Here is a 20,044-nt window from a genome sequence, read left to right as displayed (position 1 = left end):
GTGTTTGTTAGAGCACTAACAGTAATGATGCTATATTACTATATTTTAACTCTTTAAACCTCAAAATTAGCACTCAGTAGTGGAGCTAAATCTATTTTTTTAGCTCCATTGCTACAGTGCACATCTATAAATAGATGTGCATTGTTCATGAGAGTTAAAAAAAATATTATTTTATTAAATTTCTCTCTCCTCTTCCATTATCTCTCTCTCTCTCTCTCTCTCTCCGGTTTCTCTTCTTTCTTCCTCTTTCCTTCTCAATTTTTTTTTCTCTCCCTCATCTACTCTCTGCTTCGCCAATCTATTCTGGATCTTCATCGTCATCGCCCATGTTATCGTCCCACGCCACCGACCCATCCCGCCCAGTCCTCCATCTCACCGCTCACCCAACGCTGACAAGCCTAGTCCTCCATCTCACTGCCGATCCAAGCTCCATTGCCGACCTAAGTTTCATCGTCGATCCAAGCTCCACCAGCACCGCCTCCATCGAACTCAAGAGCGCTGCGGATTTCGTGGTTGGATTTCGTGGCTGTGGCTAGATTTCATGGGTTTCTTTGGGTTTCGTGATGACGGTTTGGCTAGGTTTCATGGTGGCTGAGTTTCGTGGGTCAGTGGTAGTGTGGCTGTGTTGGTGGTGATTTGTGTGGTAGTTTTTGGCTAATTTGGATTTTTGGCAATGGTTGTGGGTGGTTGTTCTTGGCTTGCTAGTTGTTCGTGGGTGGTTGTGGGCGGTTGTTCTTGGTTGGCCATGTTAGTGGATCGGTTTGTGATGTTTTTATTGTAGTGAGATAGATTATTTTATTGTAGTAAATATATTATTTTATTGTGATATTTATATTATTTTATTGTGTTAAAAACTAAAATAGATCCACTACTATAGCCTGTGTGTAGGTAAAATAGATAAAGTAACTTTTAGTGGAGTTAAATTACTAAATTTTTAATTCCATTGCTATGGATGCTCTTAAGGGTCTATTTGGTTGAAGGAGTAAAAAAATGAGAGGATTAAAAAAAATTTATTTTCTCTCATTTTTATCTCATTATGCAAAACATGTATTTAGTACCATATTTCTATAAACATTCTTTAAAAGTAAAAAATATATATATATAATTGTGTGTTTGATATGTGGATACATTTGGAAGAAAAAGTGTAACTTTTCTGACATGAACAGAAAATAATTATTTATTTATTTGTCTCATCTCACTCTCTTTCCTTTTCGGCTCATCTCACTTTTTGCAAGTCCTCCACACCCCCCCCCCCCCCACAACAAAATTTTGAAATTTTCCTTAATTATTTAAACATTTTTAAAACTTAGCTTACAAAAATAAGAGTTTGCCCTCCAAATATTTAAATTAGTCCAATAATGCTTTTAAAAAATAACTTGTGTAATAGTTATAGAGACATAACTTTATTTTTCTCAATTTTATTTTTATTGCAAAATGTGCTCTTATTTCTTTTAAATATTTGATAAAGTTTGGCACCAAACATGTTTAGAGCTATCATTTTCAACCCATTATGTGACGATTAACAAGTCAATGACTCATTAAAAAATATTGTGACTAAAACTACAAATGAAATGTTTTTTTAATTGTCACACATAATGAGTTAGAATAAGATAGCTTCAAATATGTTTGGAGTCTAAATTATTCCTCCAATTTTTGGATCATTCATGTTTTTGAAAATTTCATTAGTTCAATTGAAATATTTTTTACTTTAGTGTACAATTTGATCATTTGTATTGAAAATGAAATTTTTTAAGAATTTCACTATGAAAATGGTAAAAAATAAATTTTAGTTTATGAAAGATGGCATTGAAAATACTAAACTCTTTTTTTTTTTTTTTGTATGTATATATATAACTTATCAAATAAAAAAGTGTATGTATATATGTGTGTGGGGATTGTCTTAATAAATATATTAGTGCAGCAACTTGGCCCCTCAAACAAAACTTTCTGGCTCCATCCCTGATTGAATCAATGCAAACTCAACTAAATCAAAGCCAAATTGCTATTTTTTATTAGTTGAGACAAAAATTGTATTAATGAATTCCCTTTCAAAATCACAAACACAAACACAAAAATTTCAGATTTAAAATTTTCCCTTTCAAAATCACAAACACAAACACAAACATGAAAATCACATACACAAAAATTTCAAATTTATGATTTTCCCTTTCAAAATCATAAACACAAATACTAATACAAGCACAAACACAAAAACCACAAAAGAGAGAGAGAGAGAGAGAGAGAGAGAGAGAGAGAGAGAGAGAGAGAGAGAGAGAGAGAGAGAGAGAGAGAGAGAGAGAGAGAGAAGAAGAAGAAGAAGAAGAAGAAGAAGAAGAAGAAGAAGATATCATTAAGAAACAGGAATGGCAATAAACCCCAAAAAAATGGTGGAGAACGAATTCAAATCATTAAGAGTGAGTTACGGTGAGCTGGTGAGTCAGTAATAGAGGGGGAGTTGGCATCGACAGCGAGGTGAAGGCATGGAGAGGAGGGAGAATGGGAGTGACTGAGGGGGGCGGCGGTGAGGCTGTGAGTATGGCTGTGTGGGTCAGTAAGAGTGACGACTTGAGGAGTTAAGGGGGTTAAACTCTAGTCACTCTCACCCACACAGCCACACGATTGTGAGTGAGGCTGTGGTCGTGGCCGTGTGGCTGTGTGGGTGAGAGTGACTAGAGATTAAGAGAGGCTGGTTGGCGGCTCAAATGAGATTGAGAGAATGAGATAGGATTAAGGTTTTATAAATTAGTTTTTACACACACACACACACACACACACACACATATATTAGGTCTTTTGGTAATTTTACTTTAATGGGTTGGGTTCGTGAATCATTAAAACCCGAACCTAACCTAAACCCGCTTTAGGATTTATTTTAAAAACTCAAACCCAACCCTGCTATTTTGTAGGTCAGATGAAACCCAACCCATTATGGTCGAGTCAAGTGCTTAACAATTGCCATGCTTAGTTTTTAGTTTTTGAGTAACAATGCTTAAAGGCATTGTTGTAAATACATTATAATTGGTGGGGCTCACTTATGTGAACAACACGTAGACAACTTTTCTTTTTTTGGTAAACTGGAATTTCATTAAAACAAGCTAAGGATTATAAAGTCTAGGGTATATAACACCCCAAGCGTTAGCTACAAGCTGATACAAAATACAAAAAGGGGGATTGGAATGTAAATAGAGAGAGCTAGCATTATAAATACCTTCCTTTGCCAAAATATCCGCACAATGATTTCCTACGTGGTGAATATGGTCAATCCAAGCTTCCTCAAAACACTAGAGGAGGGACCTGTAGTCATTAATAATGTTTGAATAAGGGTGAGAAGAGTCAGAACAAGAATTATGGGAATTTATCACATTCACTATAGTTTGAGCATCAATTTCTATTAGAAGCTTCCTAATGTTTAAGTTCTTGGCTACGACAGGACCATCCGTTAAATCCCATAGCTCTGCTGCCATAAAGTAGGTAAAGCCAATGTTTCTGATGAAGCTGCCAATCCACATTCCGTTGTGGTCTCTTATCAAATCATCTGTCGAGGCCATACCCGAGTTTCTTCTAGTTGACCCATTCGTATTCAATTTAAAGAATCTGAAGGCAGGGGGTTTCCAACCAACATGAGTAACACTATTTTTCATGTTGGATCACTTGGGAGGGAGAGTGTGAATGCTTTCCTAAGTAAGAGCTTTTATTTTTTTCCATGACTATGTGGGCCACGAAGGGTTGAGCTTCCATGACGTACTTGTTACGGGCTGACCAGATAGACCACACGGTAAGAGGTAAGGTTATGGACCAAGGAGTGTTCAGCTAAGACGGGATATCAGGGGAGGAGGTGGACCTGCACTTTAGCCATTCCGTGAGGCTGAAATTGAAGAAATTCGGTGGGAGTGCATTTTTAAAGAGACCATGCCATATGGGGAGAATGTTTGGGCAATCCCTAAGAATATGGACGGTGGTTTCGAGGTATGAGAGACAGAGGGGACATGAGTCATTGATAATAATGTGTATTTTAAGGAGTTGATTTTTTTGTGCGGAGGCAGTCGTGATGAGCAAGCCAAAGGAATGTCTTCACTCTTAGGAGGGTGTGAGATTTCCAAAGCCAATTCCAGGCGATGACTTTGTGGGTTATAGGTAGATTTGCAACAAGAAGATAGGCTATGTGAGGGTTAAACTGTCAGTTTGGGAAGAGATTCCACGTGGGAAGGTCACTTAAGGTTGAGTGGAGAGGTCTAGGAGTGGCTCAGATATGTCACGGACCTGGTCAAGTAGGAAAAAGGATAAAACATTTAAGTCCCAATTTCCGTTGGTATCCCAATAGTCCTTGACCTTCACGGTGGTGTTAAGAGAGTGGAGTGGGCCTTGGATGAGATTTAGGAGAGGACCATGGCCGGTCCAGTTTTCATACCAAAAGCCAGCTGTTTTGCCATTTCTGATGATCCAACGAGTACCTTCATCATAGATGGATTTGTCTTTTAAAAGGCCATTCCAAGTTAGAGATTTTCTTTTGGTGGCATTCAAGGTATAAAGATATTTTTTCCTAAAGGTGTCAACCCAAATATTGCCAGCTTTTGTTTGGAACTCTCATAATTTTTTGGCCAGGAGGGCCTTATTTTGGCTAATGTTTTTTGTTACACCTAGACCTTTTAGGTGTTTTGGTTTTACGACAACATCCTAGCTAATAGCATGCATCCTTTTCCCTGTGGTCGAGTTACCCCAAAGGAAGTTTTGATTAATTTTAACTAACTTGGTGCAAATTTTATGGAGAAGCATGGTGCACTGCATTAGGTGAGTGGGCATGGCCGAGGTGACGGAGTTAATAAGTGTGAGGTAACCTGCCATGGATAAGGATCTAGCTTTCCAACTCGAGAGCTTTGCACGGATTTTGTCGACAACGGAATCAAAAGCTCACTTGTCTCTACCATCAGTGATGATACGGATACCAAGGTATTTCCCGAATTCGTTTGTACGTCTCATGCCCTGCCTGTTTTCAATGATGGTGATATTCTCAGCACTAGTGTAGGGCGAAAAGAAGAGTTTCAATTTGCTATCGTTTACTTTTTGGCCGGAGGAGGTGAAAAAGGTTTTGAGAACTTCTAATGGTGATACGATTCTTCTTGGTTGTCTTCACGAAGAGAATCAGGTCATCGGCAAAGAAAATGGGCAAGAATGAGGGACCTTCTCTAGAAGTTTTCACTTCAGTCCAATTTCCAAGAGCGATCTTTGAGTTTATGAGTTTGGCAAGGTAATCCATGTAGAGGATGAAGATGTACGGTGAGAGGGGGTCACCTTAGCGTATATCTCTTGAAGGAAGGAAAGGGTGAAGTTTTTCGCCATTTATAAGAACCAAAAGGTTGGACAAGCTAATGCAGGACATAATAAGGTCAATCTAAGCTTTTAGGAAGTTGATCCAAATGAGGACGCTATGGATGAAGCTCCATTCTAGTCTATCAAAAGCTTTCTCGAGGTCGATCTTGAGCACCATGAGGCCATGCTCGCTTCTGGAGGTTGAAATGGAGTGCAAAATATCCTGAGTTAGAACGATGTTATCACTAGCTTTTCTTCACGGGATGAAGCTGGCTTGAAAAGGATGAATGAGGTCAGGGAGGAAAGGTTTAAGTCTTTGGACGAGGAGCTTCGTAACTGTTTTGTATAGGGTGTTGCACAAGCCAATGGGGTGAAATTCGTGAATGGTTTAGGGCTTGTTTGGTTTTGGGATAGGTAAATAAGAGTTGAGTTGAGGTTCTTAGGGATTTTTTTGGAGTGAAATTTTTTTTTAATGTACGGGTGAAAACCATCGGGGCCCGGAGCTTTGTAAGGCTTGAAAGAAAACATTGCACATTTGATTTCTAGGTCAAAAACTTCACTGCTGAGGACGGTATGAACATCGCACGTGAGAGTGCGAGTGTTGGTAGAGGAAGGGGTGGGGCGCTTAGAATTGGTCATGTCTGTAGTGTACAACGTGTTGAAATGGTTGGAGATTAAAGCTTTTATGTCTAAAGGCGAATGCGTCCAGTTTTCAACCATGTCTCTTAGGCACCAAATTTTGTTGTGGTGACGGCGGCAGATGGTTTGGAGGTGGAAGAAGTTAGTGTTTCGGTCGCTTAACAGATTCCACTCTATTCAAGACTTTAGAGCCCAAAATTCCTCCTCAAGGGTAAGGATTTGATGGTACTCAGCTTGGAGCTTTGCCTCAAGGTTTCTGAAGAAGGAATTGTGGTTATTGCATAGGGATTTTTGGACACCATTGAGTCGAGCAAGGATTCACTTTTCAAAAAAGTAAGACAATTTGCTCTCATTATATCTATAAAATGCTCCCCATATGAAACCTGTTGGATTATCTTACTAGTGGTAGATATGTGTGTGGAAATTTAGCACCACTTAACGACTATTAGCAAAGCGCTCTTGTAAGTAATCATACTTTTTCATCAGTCATGTATGTATGAGATTTGTTATCTTGGCTGTTGGTGGCTTCCTTATGTTTAGATTGTAATCCAGCCAATTGTAGGCAATGATTGGTTGTTCAAACTTGATTCATTAACATTTTGAAAGATTTTGAACGAGTATTTTATTAAAAAATCTTAAAGAGTTGAGAATTTCTAGCCGAGTTTAGTTGTAGGTTGTTCAAGTGTTTTTGAAAAAAAAAATTCAGGATAGTTATTAGGGGGAACACCTAATTGTTGAGTAGATCTTGATTCTTGAGTAGAATGGTTTAATAACCCTACATATATTAGCATGACACTCATATTACAGCCACAATTACTGATTTCCACACTCTTCAGTGACAAAAGAAACACGTGATTGAGATTGAATAGAAAAGTACCTATAAAATGCAAAAGAATTGTTGCATGAGCTTATGTTAAAGTGAATTTGTGCTTGTAACATCAATAAGATCTGCTATTTGTGAAATTCATGACATCAATGACATTACATCTACTTACTAAACTAAATTCCTTATTAACACCAAGACCTGAACACGTCCACATCAATATGATCTGCTATTTATAAAATTCATGACATCAATGACATTACATCTACTTATTAAACTCAATTCCTTATGAACACCAAGCCCTGAACACATCCACATCAATAAGATCTGCTATTTATGAAATTCTTGACAGTAATTACATTACATCTACTTATTGACTCAATTCTTTATGAACACCAAGACTTGAACACGTCCACCAAAGGTATAGATGCATAAGGTTCATTTGCAGTAGGAATCTCCCTGGGACCAAAAGCTTTTAGTCATGAAGTCAATCATTCATTAGAACTAAAACTACCTGTTTACCCACATTGTGGCCAGAAAATAGCCCAACAAATGCTGTTGGGCCAAGTTCAAGGCCTTCAACTATGTCTTCCACATATACAATCTTCCCTTCAGCAATGTGAGGTAGAACCAAGTCCAGAAACTTGGGGAAGAGGTGATAGTAATCAGAAACCACAAATCCTTTTATTTGAACCTGTTTTATAAGCAGGTGCATTAAATTGTGCACACCTTCTGGCTTGTCAAGGTTGTACTGTGAGATCATACCACAAACAGCAATTCGGCCATGGGGCCTCATGTTGAGTAGCACTGCATCAAGCATCTTTCCCCCAACATTGTCAAAGTAAATATCAATACCTTCAGGAAAGTACCTGATAAAATAATACAGCATTTACACAAAATTAAGAGCAGCAAATTGATATAGAAGTCCAAAAGACTCTTGGTTTCCCAGGTAAACAGAGCAAAACTTAGCTACTACCTTATTGTTTACCCATCTTTTCAATTTCTAATGAAGGCATGAAATGGACAAATTAATCCACAATATAACCATGTTTTTTTTTTCCTGTAAAATTTTTGAGGCATAAAATATATATGAAGGGATGTTCTCTTTCTTGAGAAAAAGGATGTTCAATCTGTACTTCAATATCAAACGAGTGACCCTGTTAAGGACTGAAAAATTTTATATTCTAGTTATAACATATATTACTACTAACCTTTTCAAAGCTGCATCCAAGTCAGGCTCTTCTTTATAGTTGAAAGCCTCATCAAACTTCAATTTGTTCTTCAGCAAATCGACCTAGTTGAAGGGAGGGAAAAAATATAAAAATAAATAAAAAAGAGAGAGAGAAGACAAATTCTGGTTAGAGAGGTTCCCACTCTGGTTAGACACATCAACTCCTATATAAGATTTAAAAAAGCCAAAGTGTGCAAGGTTGATCAATATCTATTGTGATTTGTGAAAATGGACAAGGGTTGCATATATAGACATGAACATTTTTTCTTTGGCAGGACAAGTATGTTGATATTGCTCAACATATATATTTAAACTTGTTATAGTCTGTTTGCATGCATTTGAACCATTAATTGGAAAAAAAAAATCAAATTAATAACCATATATACACACCATAAAAAAATCATAACAATCAAATCGTTTTGTGCTAATCTTTGGTAAAGAAATAGAATTTATACACTTCAACTGAGTGCTATAAATGACTTATGTTAGAGATATATTTTACTTGTACTAGAAGTCTATTAGTTTAGGGTTTAGTCTACTATATATAGACATGTTATGATTTATTATAACACAGGATTTGTACTACACTATAATATATTATTGATGTAGCCCTTTAGTGTTTCCTCCGTAGATGTAGACCGTTAGGCTGAACCACGTAACTCTCGTGTGTTACTGTGTTCTATACTTTATGCTTTCGCTTCTGCATCTACACTAGCATATTCAACATGGTGTATCAATGCTAATATTTAACATTGCATCAGAGCATATTCAACATGGTATCAGAGCCACCTTCTTGTGGCCATGGTTTTCTATCAATGCTAATATTTAACATGGTATCAGAGCTACCTTCTTGTGGCCATGGTTTTCTGTCCTTGCGGTATATTTAAGAGCAATCTTTGTCTTCCTCGGTGTTTTTTTTTTCGCTGCGTTCATCTTCTTTGGCTTTCTATTCTTGAGTTTGAGAGGGGGTGTTAGAGATATATTAGCCCATTAGCATAGGCCCAAGCTTAATTCTACTTTGTGTGCAAGTCAAATCTCCTACTTGTACTAGAAGTCTATTAGTCTAGGGTTTATTCTACTATATATACACATGTTATGGTTCATTGTAACACAGGATTTGTACTACACTAATATATCTCTAACAACTTAAAAGTGTCCTATCTACTCTTACGAATCATGCAAAATTTTCTTGTTCCTTCTATTTTTTCCCCATGTACATGGCAAATTGGGCGAAAATATTGAGTTATACTGCAATTGTTCACTAGTTTTTGTACGCTTATATATATAGTAATACGAATGCAATATATCAACAGTAGAACTGCTTTCGATCAAACATAGGTTAGTTTAAGGAATCAACCAATTGGATTGAGCACATCATGGTATAAACATAACAAAATATATATGTATATATTAATCGAATTGAAACATCGAGCACTTGTATTCAGCAAGTCACCTTTTCTTTGCTACCAGCACTTCCAACAACATAACAACCTAATAGCTTTGCAAGCTGTCCAACAAGCTGACCAATTGCCCCAGAAGCTGCTAAAATGAAGACATGGTCTCCTTTCTTAGGAGAGCAAATCTCATAAAAGCCAGTATAAGCAGTTACACCAGGCATACCTACACATAATAAATACTTTAAATTAGGTTTTGGCACCAAGCAAAGCAAGACATAACGTTACATGTCAAGAAACCAAGCTAAAATACTAGCAATATGTGACCTTAAACGATAATAATTACTATGAGATGGCCTTAATCTCCATATATAATTTCAGTTAAGTGAGTTATTACTGTCAGTTTAAAGAATTTGTTTCAGTTGCAACTTAGTTCTACAATCAAAATCACCATAAGAATCAATAGTAAATAAGTTTTATTTTGTCTAAACAACTAATCACTTCATTAAAATGTATATAGAGGTACTCAGGACTGGGAATTTTTGTATCTTGATGTAGGGAATTTAACCGAAATCCCAACCTGTTAGAAACAAAAAAAAAAAAAAAACAAAAAAAAAAGAGAGAGAAAACGCACGCTGAAGAAAACAATCACGCGCACAAGACAATATTTACGTGGTTCGGCAATTTGCCTACATCCACGAAGTTGTAGGGATTTCACTATTATCAGAAGAAAAAAAAAGTACAAAGTGCGACTACAATTTTTTTTCTCACTCAAAAACACAACAACCTCACAATAAAACCCTAATCACAAAATTGAACTTTTCTACACAAAAAAAGGCCAAAAATTCTTGATTTATTCGGGTTGGGTCATCAAACCGGATCAAACAAAACTAGACTCCACAAAGCCTAACACTTGATTTATTCTGAGCCACAGAATTTGAAAGCCATCTAGGGTAGCCAACTTCAAATAATTAGTTTTACTAGATTATCTTATAAAGGTAGATCAAATGGGAAAAAAAGTGTGAATCAAGAGTAGCATATAGCATGCGTTTACTAATAATCAGATTCATCTTGACCACAAAGTTAACAAGAACAATCATGAATATGATGTTTTAATGGAAAATGGAATCCAACATCAAGAAAATCCGTTCTGTTCTGTTGGATCACATATATATCACCATAACAGTAATAATTTAGGTGAACTTAAAACACAACAATTTACCTCAAACACTTAATTAATTTCCTAGAATTGTGAATTTCATCTCTCAACTATATCAAAAGGGGAAGAAAATCAGCTTACCAAGAATGCCGGTATAGTAGGACAGTGGCACATTAGTGTGCTGGATTTTAAACATTTTCTGAAAATCTGTAATTAAACTATATTCCTCCCATCCTGTTATTCCCCAAACTAAGTCACCTTTCTTGAAATTTGGATTCCCAGAATCCAAAACTTTAGCCACGCCAAATCCAGTAAGTGCCTGTATGATTCAACATGAAGGTCATTATAGATAGTATAATGTAATTAAATTTAAGCTTCTAGTTGGGCAAAAGAGCTATAATAATCAAGTTTAAATGATAATTTTAGAAATCGACTATGACTTGCAACCAATTACAACAAATTGGATCAAATGCAGGTTGACAATTTTAGGACACGGATTTACATCATAACTTTATCTCTATGTATTATGAATTAAATGGTATTTTTTTGCATTTGATTGACACAAGGCTCTTGACACAATTTAGAAGATTATATTCATGTCAAACCTAGTACAACACTTTTTTAATATTATGACACTCAATGCCATAACATGTTTTCCCCGCTAGAAACAAAGACCCATTTGGTTCAAATTATTCCAAACATAACTCTCGCAATTAATAACTATCTCATCCATAAAGTAAACAAAATTATTATTATTATTTTTGCATTTTAAAATAATATATAGAATATAAGCTATGATATATGCCTACACTAAATAACATCTTATTGACGTGACATTTAAATCACCCCATTATTCAAATTTTTTCTCCCCAACTATCAAATTTAAAAAAAATTTAAAATAAAAATCTAGGAAGAAAAGTTACATTTTCATAATTTGTACTGCGCCACCCAAACAAACAAGAGTTGACTGACCGTAACTGGGGGCTTTAAGTCGGTGTTACCGGCATTCTTCATATTGTTAAGGTGAAGCATGTAGGGATCGCAGGACAAGTAGAGGTTCTTCACCAATATCCCATTGGAACCCTCTGAGACTTTCAACTTTATGGTATACCATTAGTACTCACGTACATGTCTGATTCTTTTGGAGAACCGGTCACATAGTTCTTTAAGATCACTTGCTTGTTGCTCGCTTGCTCATTTTCACCACCACTTGCCATTTTTTCTTGTAAAGCTCTTACCAGTACTACTATCTTTGAGTGTTAATAGACAAAGACCACTGTGAAATCAAATGTGGTTGGTTTAAGGAATATTGTTGCAACATTTAACGGTATTGGGGGTTGTTTTATAGTGTGGGAAAATTGTACTGATGTGATCAGCCTATGCGTCGGATTTCGTGTTGGAAAACTAAGTGAGGTTAGCGAATACATCACATAGAGAGAGTACTGTTACTGCATGCAGGCTTTATCTGCGTTATGTTCACATTTGCATAGACTTGGTCAAAAAGAAAAAATGTTAGGATAATATATAGTTTATAGTGGAGGAAAAGTGGCAGTCCGTATGAGTCTAGACATCCATTACTTACAACTGACCACATAGAGTTGTTTAGCACCCAAAAAAAAAAAAAAAACTGACCATATAGAGTTATAGCAAAAATTATGTATATAGTTGAAATTCTATCATTGTTTGGTCAAAAAATAATTATAATTTTTACGATGTCAATCTCTTATTCAACTATTAGAAACGTTACCGGTTAAACTAATCAAAACCCACTAATTGGGCCAAAATGGGGATATACCTCTTTCGGCAAAAAGTTCTAACGAAATACCTAATTTTTGAAACTATTTAGGGATATGACCCTGTTTTGAAACTCGATTTTTAGAAAATCAATTTATAACCAAATTAAACTTAAAATATATATATATATATATATATATACATGTGGAACTCGAGTTCCACTTGAAAATTTTCAAGGAACTCGAGTTCCATACTAAAACTCGAGTTCCACTTGAAATTATTTAAGGACATATCCCTAAATAATATCAGAAATTGGGTATTTTGCTGGAACTTTTCACCAAAAGAGGTATATTCCCATTTTGTCCCCGCTAATTGAGTACCTACTTGTTTGTAAGAATATTTCAAAACTACTGACAGCGTTTATTGGTGTTTATATGCTTAAATTTACATGGCTTGGTGGGAAGGTGTTGATCAAACTCGTCTTCTTATTGCTCCCGGTAATATATTTTAGCTCCTTCCTTCATCACTGGATTCCGTGGCCTTTTATTTCTTTTACTCATTGTTCTAAATATTATTGAAAAGCAAATATAAAAAATTTTATGAACTAATCATTTTAGTATACCATTAACAAAAAGTCAACTACAAGTATAAACAAAAATAAAATGTAAACTATTAAATGTTTAGTATAAGATATGAGAAACTTTTTATAATAACGCTACTATGCTAATTCAAGACCTTCACAAAATTTTGATAAACTTTTTTTGGTCTTCTATGCTTCTAGCTACTTTATGATCACTCTAGAAACTTAGAAGCAAAGCTTCTTTGGAGGTTGAACCTAGCTATTACTGCAGTAGTAAGTGCTATATATATATAGGGTAAAAATATGGTGGTGTTGACTTTCCTTCAATAAATTTTGTTATTTGAAGGAAGTTTTGCTGAAACTAAGTACATCATGAGACATCAAGAGGGTGTGTTCAATAGAAGGCACCTGAAAGGGTTAGAGTGTGTTCCTAATAAAATCAAAGAATGTGTACCTGGAATGGAGTTCTTAGTCTAATGCACCTCAGCCAAGTTAGAGAGGTACCTAGCTAGGAAGGTCTGAAAAGGTGTTCTGGAAAGTCACATCATCCAAAGGAAGTCCTTGGCCTAATGCACCTGGCCAAGTCAGAGGGAGTACCTAGTAAGGTTTGAAAGAATGCTTCAGAAAGTCTCTTCGGCCGAAGAGAGTCCTCGGCCAAGTTAGAGGGGGTACCTAGGAGGGTCTAAAAGAGTGCTCAAGAAAGTCTCCTCGGTCAAAGGAAGTCCTTGACCTAATGCACCTTCGCCAAGTTAGAGTGATTACCTAGGAGGGTCTGAGAGAGTGCTTTGAAAAGTCTCCTCAGTCAAAGGGAGTCTTTGGCATAATGCACCTCGGCCAAGTCAAAGAGATTATTTAAGAGGGTTTAAGAGAGTGCTCCAGAAAGTCTCATTGGCCAAAGGAAGTCCTCGGCCTAATGCACTTCAACCAAGTTAGGGAGATTACCTATAAGGGTCTGAGAGAATGCTCAAGAAAGTCTCCTCGGCCAAGTCAAAGGGGGTACCTAGGAGAGTTTGAGAGAGTGCTCTCAAAAGTCTCCTCCACCAAGGGGGTCCTTGGTCCTAATGCACCTTGGCTAAGTCAAAGAAACTACCAAGAAAGGTCTGGGAGAGTGCTCTAGAAAATCTCCTCAGCCAAAAGGAGTCCTTGGTCTAATGCACCTCGACCAAGTTAGAGAGACTACCTAGGAAGATCTAGGAGAGTGCTCTGGAAAGTTTCCTCGGCCAAAGGGAGATAATCCCTCAAAAGGTTAGAGCTCTAAGAGAATTATAAAGAAGGGGGGAGAGAGAGAGAGAGAGAGAGAGAGAGAGAGAGAGAGAGAGAGAGAGAGAGAGAGAGAGAGAGAGAGAGAGAGAGAGAGGCATTTCCAAATGGTATCTTCCCCTTTTATAATGAAGATCTTTGCATGGCTGGCCATTTGGCCAATTTGGTATTACGTGTGCCTAATTTTAATAGGCTTAAAGAAAATTGTAATTGCATTCACTTTGTTTAAAAATGGGACCCCCCACGACTAGTTTCGCATGACCGACCATGTGGCAAATTTGGTATTAAGTTACAACTTGTTTTGTGGCCAATTTGGCTACTAAAAATATATTCTAATGTAAAAAATTCGATACATGTAACTACAAGTTTCATTATAGCACAATTGGTATTTTTCATTGAGGTATTATAATTTTATATTTGATGATTATTACATTAATACAATTTATTCCTTTTGTTATTATATTATATAAATTTATAATAAAACCATGCAACACACGGGTCATTAACTAGTTATATACTAAGATGAATAATGGAACTTTACTTAAATTTCTAAAAACTCTTTAGTGGTTCATTTGTTTTGATTTTCAGTTGTGTCACTGTCTACAACCTTGTGTTGATGTTGTTTTGAATGTTGCAGTGAAATATGCTAGCTTGTAGCTATTGAGACATTTCTGGCACAACATGGGCTTGTAAAATTAAAAACATTAATAGACAAAGCCCATAAGGTCCAACACCAATTAATGACGAATTTTCAATCTAACTTTATTTTTTTAATATTCCTATCTGCTACGTGGACCAAGTCCACATGTGAAAGGAAGATCCCAACAAAAGGGGACAATTTAGGAGATGTGGATTGAAGGGCAAATGAGTCATTTCATACGAATTTTGGGCTCACTCCCCCTTTTTTTTGTTTTTTGAAAGGTCTCTTGGTAGGCTTGGAAGTGTAGTCAACACCCTTCAGTGGTAATAGAAACACATAATTGAGATTGAATAGATAAGACCCATAAAATGCAAAAGAATTATTGCATGAACTTAGTATACTGAAGGGAATTTGTGCTTATAACATCAATAAGATCTGTAGTTTCTGAAATTCTTGACAACAATGACATTACATCTACTTAGTAAACTCAATTCTTCATGAACACCAAGACCTAAATCATCCACAAAAGGTGGAGATGCAAAGGTTTATTTACAGTGGGAATCTCCAAAGGACCTAAAGATTTTGTTCATGAAGTCAATCATAACTGAGCAACTAAAATTACCTGTTTACCAACATTGAGGCCAGAAAATAGCCCAACAAGTGCTGCTGGGCCACTCACAAGGCCTTCAGCCATGTCTTCCAAATATACAATCTTCCCTTCAGCAATGTGAGGCAGAACCAAATCCAGAAACTTCAGATAAGGTGATAGTAATCAAAAACCACAATTCCTTTTATATGAACCCTTTTGTAAATCAGATGCATTAAATTGTGCACACCTTCTGGCTTGTCAAGGCTGTACTGTGAGGCCATAGGCCCTCATGTTGAGTAGCACTGCATCAAGCATTTTTCCCCCAACATTCTCAAAAGTAAACCGCAATGTGACCATGGGCCCTCATGTTGGGTGTGCTCTATTACAGGTACAATTTCTTTGATGTAAACAAATGGGCTCATATTCAATATTGGGATCCGAAAGAAACTTTACTCCATTTGCATGAAGTGTCACTCTAGATGTCAAATAAAAAAGGTTGTTGTTAAGTCAAGTTGGGATAACAAATTAGTACTTCCAACTCAAATGAATTTGAAGTTGATAGTTATGAGTATACTCAACTCCAGCAACATAACACTTTATTAAGGATATAAAACTATACTGTTACCAACAAAACCCAATAGAAGATACATTTGCAGTAAATAATCCACCTGGGCCTAGAGTTTTTGGACCATAAAGTTGTATATATACAAAGTCATTCATTCATGAGCGACTACCACTACCTGCTTTCCAACATTACGGCCAGAGAAGAGCCCTACCATTGCTTCTGGGGCACTCTCGAGGCCTTTAGCTATGTCTTCCACATAAGTAATCTTTCCCTCTTTGATGTAAGGCAGAACAAACTCCAGAAACTTTGGATAGAGGTGGTAGTAATAAAAAACAAGGAATCCTTCTATCCGGATCTGTTTCCAAACCACACTCATTATATGGTGCAAAACTTCAGGCTGCTCAAGGTTGTACTGTGAGATCATTCCACATACAGCAACGCGGCCATGGACCCTCATGTTGAGTAGCACGGCATCAAGCATCTTTCCCCCAACATTCTCAAAATAAATATCAATACCTTCTGGAAAGTATCTGCAAGAAAAACACAGCAACCCTCTAGATTTAAGTACCAGATATACAAATGAAAGAGCAGTCGCTCTTGGTTTTTCAAGGACATAGATTAAAACTTAAAAATAAGTATAGGGACAAAACATCTTTCAAAACTGTTGACGTGATCTGTGATGATTGGTTCATGATAAAAGTGGTGTTAGTGGTGGTACCATGTAAAAGAGATGCTCTAATCACAACACGCTATATTTAGCAATTGAAAAGAGGTGTCAGTCTTGGACTAAGATAATAGTGAAATAGAAAAATTAATCCTCAATATAACCTTTTTTTTTTTTTTACTTTAAAGTTTCCAAGGCTTAAGATACATATATATATATATATATATATATATATGAAGGGATGTCCACATTCTTAAGAACGAGGATGTCCAATGTTTACTTCGGTATCAAACCAGTGACTCTGTCAAAGAGGGAAATGAAATTTTATAATTCTAATTAGAACATATATTACTACCAACCTTTTCAAAGCTGCATCCAAGTCAGGCTCTTCTTTATAGTTGAAAGCCTCGTCAAACGTTAATTTGTTCTTCAGCAAATCAACCTTGTTGCAGAAAGGGAAAAAATAAAACAAATAGAAAAATGTTAGTGAGGCTGCCCACTCTGGTCAGGCACAACAACTCCTAAAGAAGATTAAAATTGCCAAAGTATGCAAGGGTGATCAATATCTGTTATGATTTGTGAGAACGGACAAGGGTGGCATATTTTGCCCCAAACATTTTTTCTTTGGCATGTTACTGGCAAATATTTAGTTACCGGATAGGAAAAGTATGTTCATATCATTAACATATATATTTATACTTAATATAAAAAATGCATAACAACCTAATCTTAGCCTTAGGTAAAGAAAATAGAATTTATACCCTTCAAATGAGTGTTAGAAATGACCACAGTGTCCTGTCAACTATTGCGAAACATTTCAAATTTCTTGTTCCTTCTATTTTTTGGTCCTTATGGACATGGCAAATCATGCAAAAAGCTAGCAATCTTTCACTAGTTCTTTGTACACTAATATATGTAGCAAGACAAACTCAATTATGCTCTAGCCATTAGAGAAGAGAGTTGCTTGTTTAGGTATTAAGATAAAGTATATCAACGTTAAGAGTGCTTTGGATCAAACACAGATTGATTGAAGAAATCAACCGATTGGATTGAGTATATCATGTTATAGACAGAATGGAAAAAAATATTAATTGAATTGAAACATTGAGTGCTCATATTCAGCAAATCACCTTTTCTTTGCTTCCAGCACTTCCAACAACATAGCAACCAAACAACTTTGCAAACTGCCCAACAAGCTGACCAACTGCTCCAGAAGCTGCTGAAATGAAGACATGCTCTCCTTTCTTTGGATAGCAAACCTCATGAAAACCACAATAAGCTGTTAAACCAGGCATACCTGCACATAAGGAAAATGTTAATGAGGTTTTTGCAGCAAGCTAGATAAATTACCATGAGATGGCCTTAATCTACAGATATAATTTCACCTAATTGAGTTAATACTTGCAATTTAAATAATTTTTTCCGGTTGCAACTTAGTTCTACAATCAGACTCACCAATAAGAACCAATAGTATATAAGTTTTATGTTGGATAAACAACTTACCACTTTATTAAAATGTATAAAAAAGTGCTCAGGATTGGAAAATTTTGTACTCTTGATTTATGATTGTGAGAAATAATTTTGAAAGCCATCTGGGGTAGGCTACTTTAAATTATTAGATTTTACAAGAATATCACATGCAGGTAGATCAACCGGGAAAGAAGTGTGTATCAATAGTCACATGCAGCATCTGCTTACTGATAATCAGAATCATCTTGACCAAACTTAACAAGAACAATCAAGAAAATCCCATCTGTTCCTTTGGTTCAAATATCACCATAACAGTAATAATTAGTTTTCTAGAACTGTACATTCATCTCTCAAGTATATATCAAAAGGGAAAGAAAATCGGCTTACCAAGAATGCCGGTATAGTAGGACAGTGGCACATTAGTGTGTTGGATTTTAAACATTTTCTGAAAATCCGTAATTAAACTATATTCTTCCCATCCTGTTATTCCCCAAACGAAGTCACCTTTCTTGAAATTTGGATTCCTAGAATCCAAAATTTTAGCCACGCCAAATCCAGTAAGTGCCTGTATGATTCAACATGAAGGTCATTATTAAAGTACACAACTGAAACAAGATCAATATGAAACCCCTTCATTATAGATAGTAGATGTAATTAAATTTAAGCTTCTAGTTGGCCAAAAGAGCTATAATAATCAAATTTAAATAATAATTTTAGAAATTGACTGTGACTTGCAACTATTTGCAATAAATTGGATCAAATGTAGGTCAGCAATTATGGAACACAGATTTACATCCTATCTTTATCTCTCTGTATTGTAAATTAAAGGGTATTTTGAATGTCTTTGATCGACAAATGATTTCACAATTCAAAAGTGTGTTAAGTATCAGTTGAGCTACAAGGTTGTTGGTAAAATTCAGAAGATTTGGATTCATGTCACAACTTAGTATAACACTTTATTAATGTTATGACCCTCAATACCATATCATGTTTTCCTGTTAGAAACAAAGTTCAGTTAAGTTAGTTATTCCAGATCTTACTTTAGAAAGAAAAGTTACGTTTTCATAATTTGTACTACTACTACTACCCAAACAAACAAGATAAATCTGACTTACTGAAACGGGGGGCTTCGAGGAGTCTGTGTCGGGCTTCTTCATTTGGATAAGAATGTAGGGATCGCAAGACATGTAGAGATTCTTCACCACAACCCCATTAGTACCTTCTGGGACATTCAACTTTATGGTACCATTGCTACTCACGTACATGTCTGATTCTTTAGGAGAACCAGTGACATAGTTCTTTAAGATCACTTGTTTGTTGCTCACTTGCTCATCATCACCATCACTTGCCATTTTTAATAAATGAAGCCCGTACTGGTAGTAGTATCAATGAGTGTTAAATACAGAAGGAAAAAAAAAAAAATCGATGAGATAACTAGACAAGAGTACTGTGCAATCAGACTTTGTGATTGGTTTAGGGAATGTTGCTACCGGATTGTTTATTTTATTGTGGTGGAGAATATATATGCTCGGAATATGCGAATGCGTCAGATAGATAGTATTATGTTTAGACATGCATCGACTTTGGTCAAAAGGTGGATGAGGTGAGGTCTCTAAAGATAATTTAGTTTTTCATTCGGATAAAGTTATACAACCCAAGAGTCCGGTTGCTCACTAGCATAGTGGCATTACGTTCTTTCCAATTATAAGGAGAGCTAAGCATTACAATCCAATTATAAGAAGAGCTAAAAGCATTCACATCAGTCCATATATAATAGAAAAATGTATAAATTTATATTGTTTTGCCTAAAACTGATCCACATCAATCTATATATAATTGTGTAAATTTACAAGTTAGCTAAAATAATTGTATAAATTTACAATGATACTATTTATTTTACATTTAGTTGTTTTTTTCTTTTTTTAGGATGAAAAAAGAGAGTGGATAGTAATTGACTGGTTGTTGTGTGTAAAAAAAGAAAAACAATTT

At 35.9% G+C, this 20,044-nt stretch overlaps 2 protein-coding genes across 11 annotated transcripts in view; both read right to left on the bottom strand.

Moving 5' to 3' along the window:
• LOC126702341 (2-alkenal reductase (NADP(+)-dependent)-like) overlaps nt 1–20,044 on the bottom strand; it is a 141,443-nt gene that overhangs the window by 55,856 nt on the left and 65,543 nt on the right. For 2 of the 9 annotated variants that reach the window (XR_007647727.1, XR_007647728.1), the window contains exons 1-4: nt 19,171–19,556; nt 18,443–18,620; nt 17,716–17,882; nt 16,945–17,027 (exon numbers count right to left, since the gene is read on the bottom strand). Coding sequence is in view for 7 of the 9 variants with exons in the window: in XM_050401025.1 (XP_050256982.1) it covers nt 16,097–16,451; nt 16,945–17,027; nt 17,716–17,882; nt 18,443–18,620; nt 19,171–19,407 (1,020 nt within the window). In the remaining 2 variants the exon portion in view is untranslated. Of the gene's footprint in view, nt 1–7,478; nt 7,639–7,980; nt 8,064–10,694; nt 10,873–16,096; nt 16,452–16,944; nt 17,028–17,715; nt 17,883–18,442; nt 18,621–19,170; nt 19,560–20,044 lie in introns of those variants that run through there. The other 7 variants (XM_050401027.1, XM_050401025.1, XM_050401026.1 and 4 more) reach the window with 7 other exon arrangements.
• Nucleotides 1–20,044, bottom strand: part of LOC126702345 (2-alkenal reductase (NADP(+)-dependent)-like) — a 65,539-nt gene that overhangs the window by 9,845 nt on the left and 35,650 nt on the right. The window contains exon 6 of one of the 2 annotated variants that reach the window (XR_007647731.1): nt 15,236–15,278. The exons of the other annotated variant lie outside the window; for it this stretch is intronic. The gene's annotated coding sequence lies outside the window, so the exon portion shown is untranslated. Of the gene's footprint in view, nt 1–15,235; nt 15,279–20,044 lie in introns of those variants that run through there. 2 annotated transcript variants of the gene reach the window in all.

The sequence above is a fragment of the Quercus robur genome, chromosome 10, assembly GCF_932294415.1.
Source record: "Quercus robur chromosome 10, dhQueRobu3.1, whole genome shotgun sequence".
NCBI lineage: Eukaryota > Viridiplantae > Streptophyta > Magnoliopsida > Fagales > Fagaceae > Quercus > Quercus robur.
Note: the sequence above shows the minus strand (reverse complement) of the source record. Positions and strands in the feature narration are given on the sequence as shown.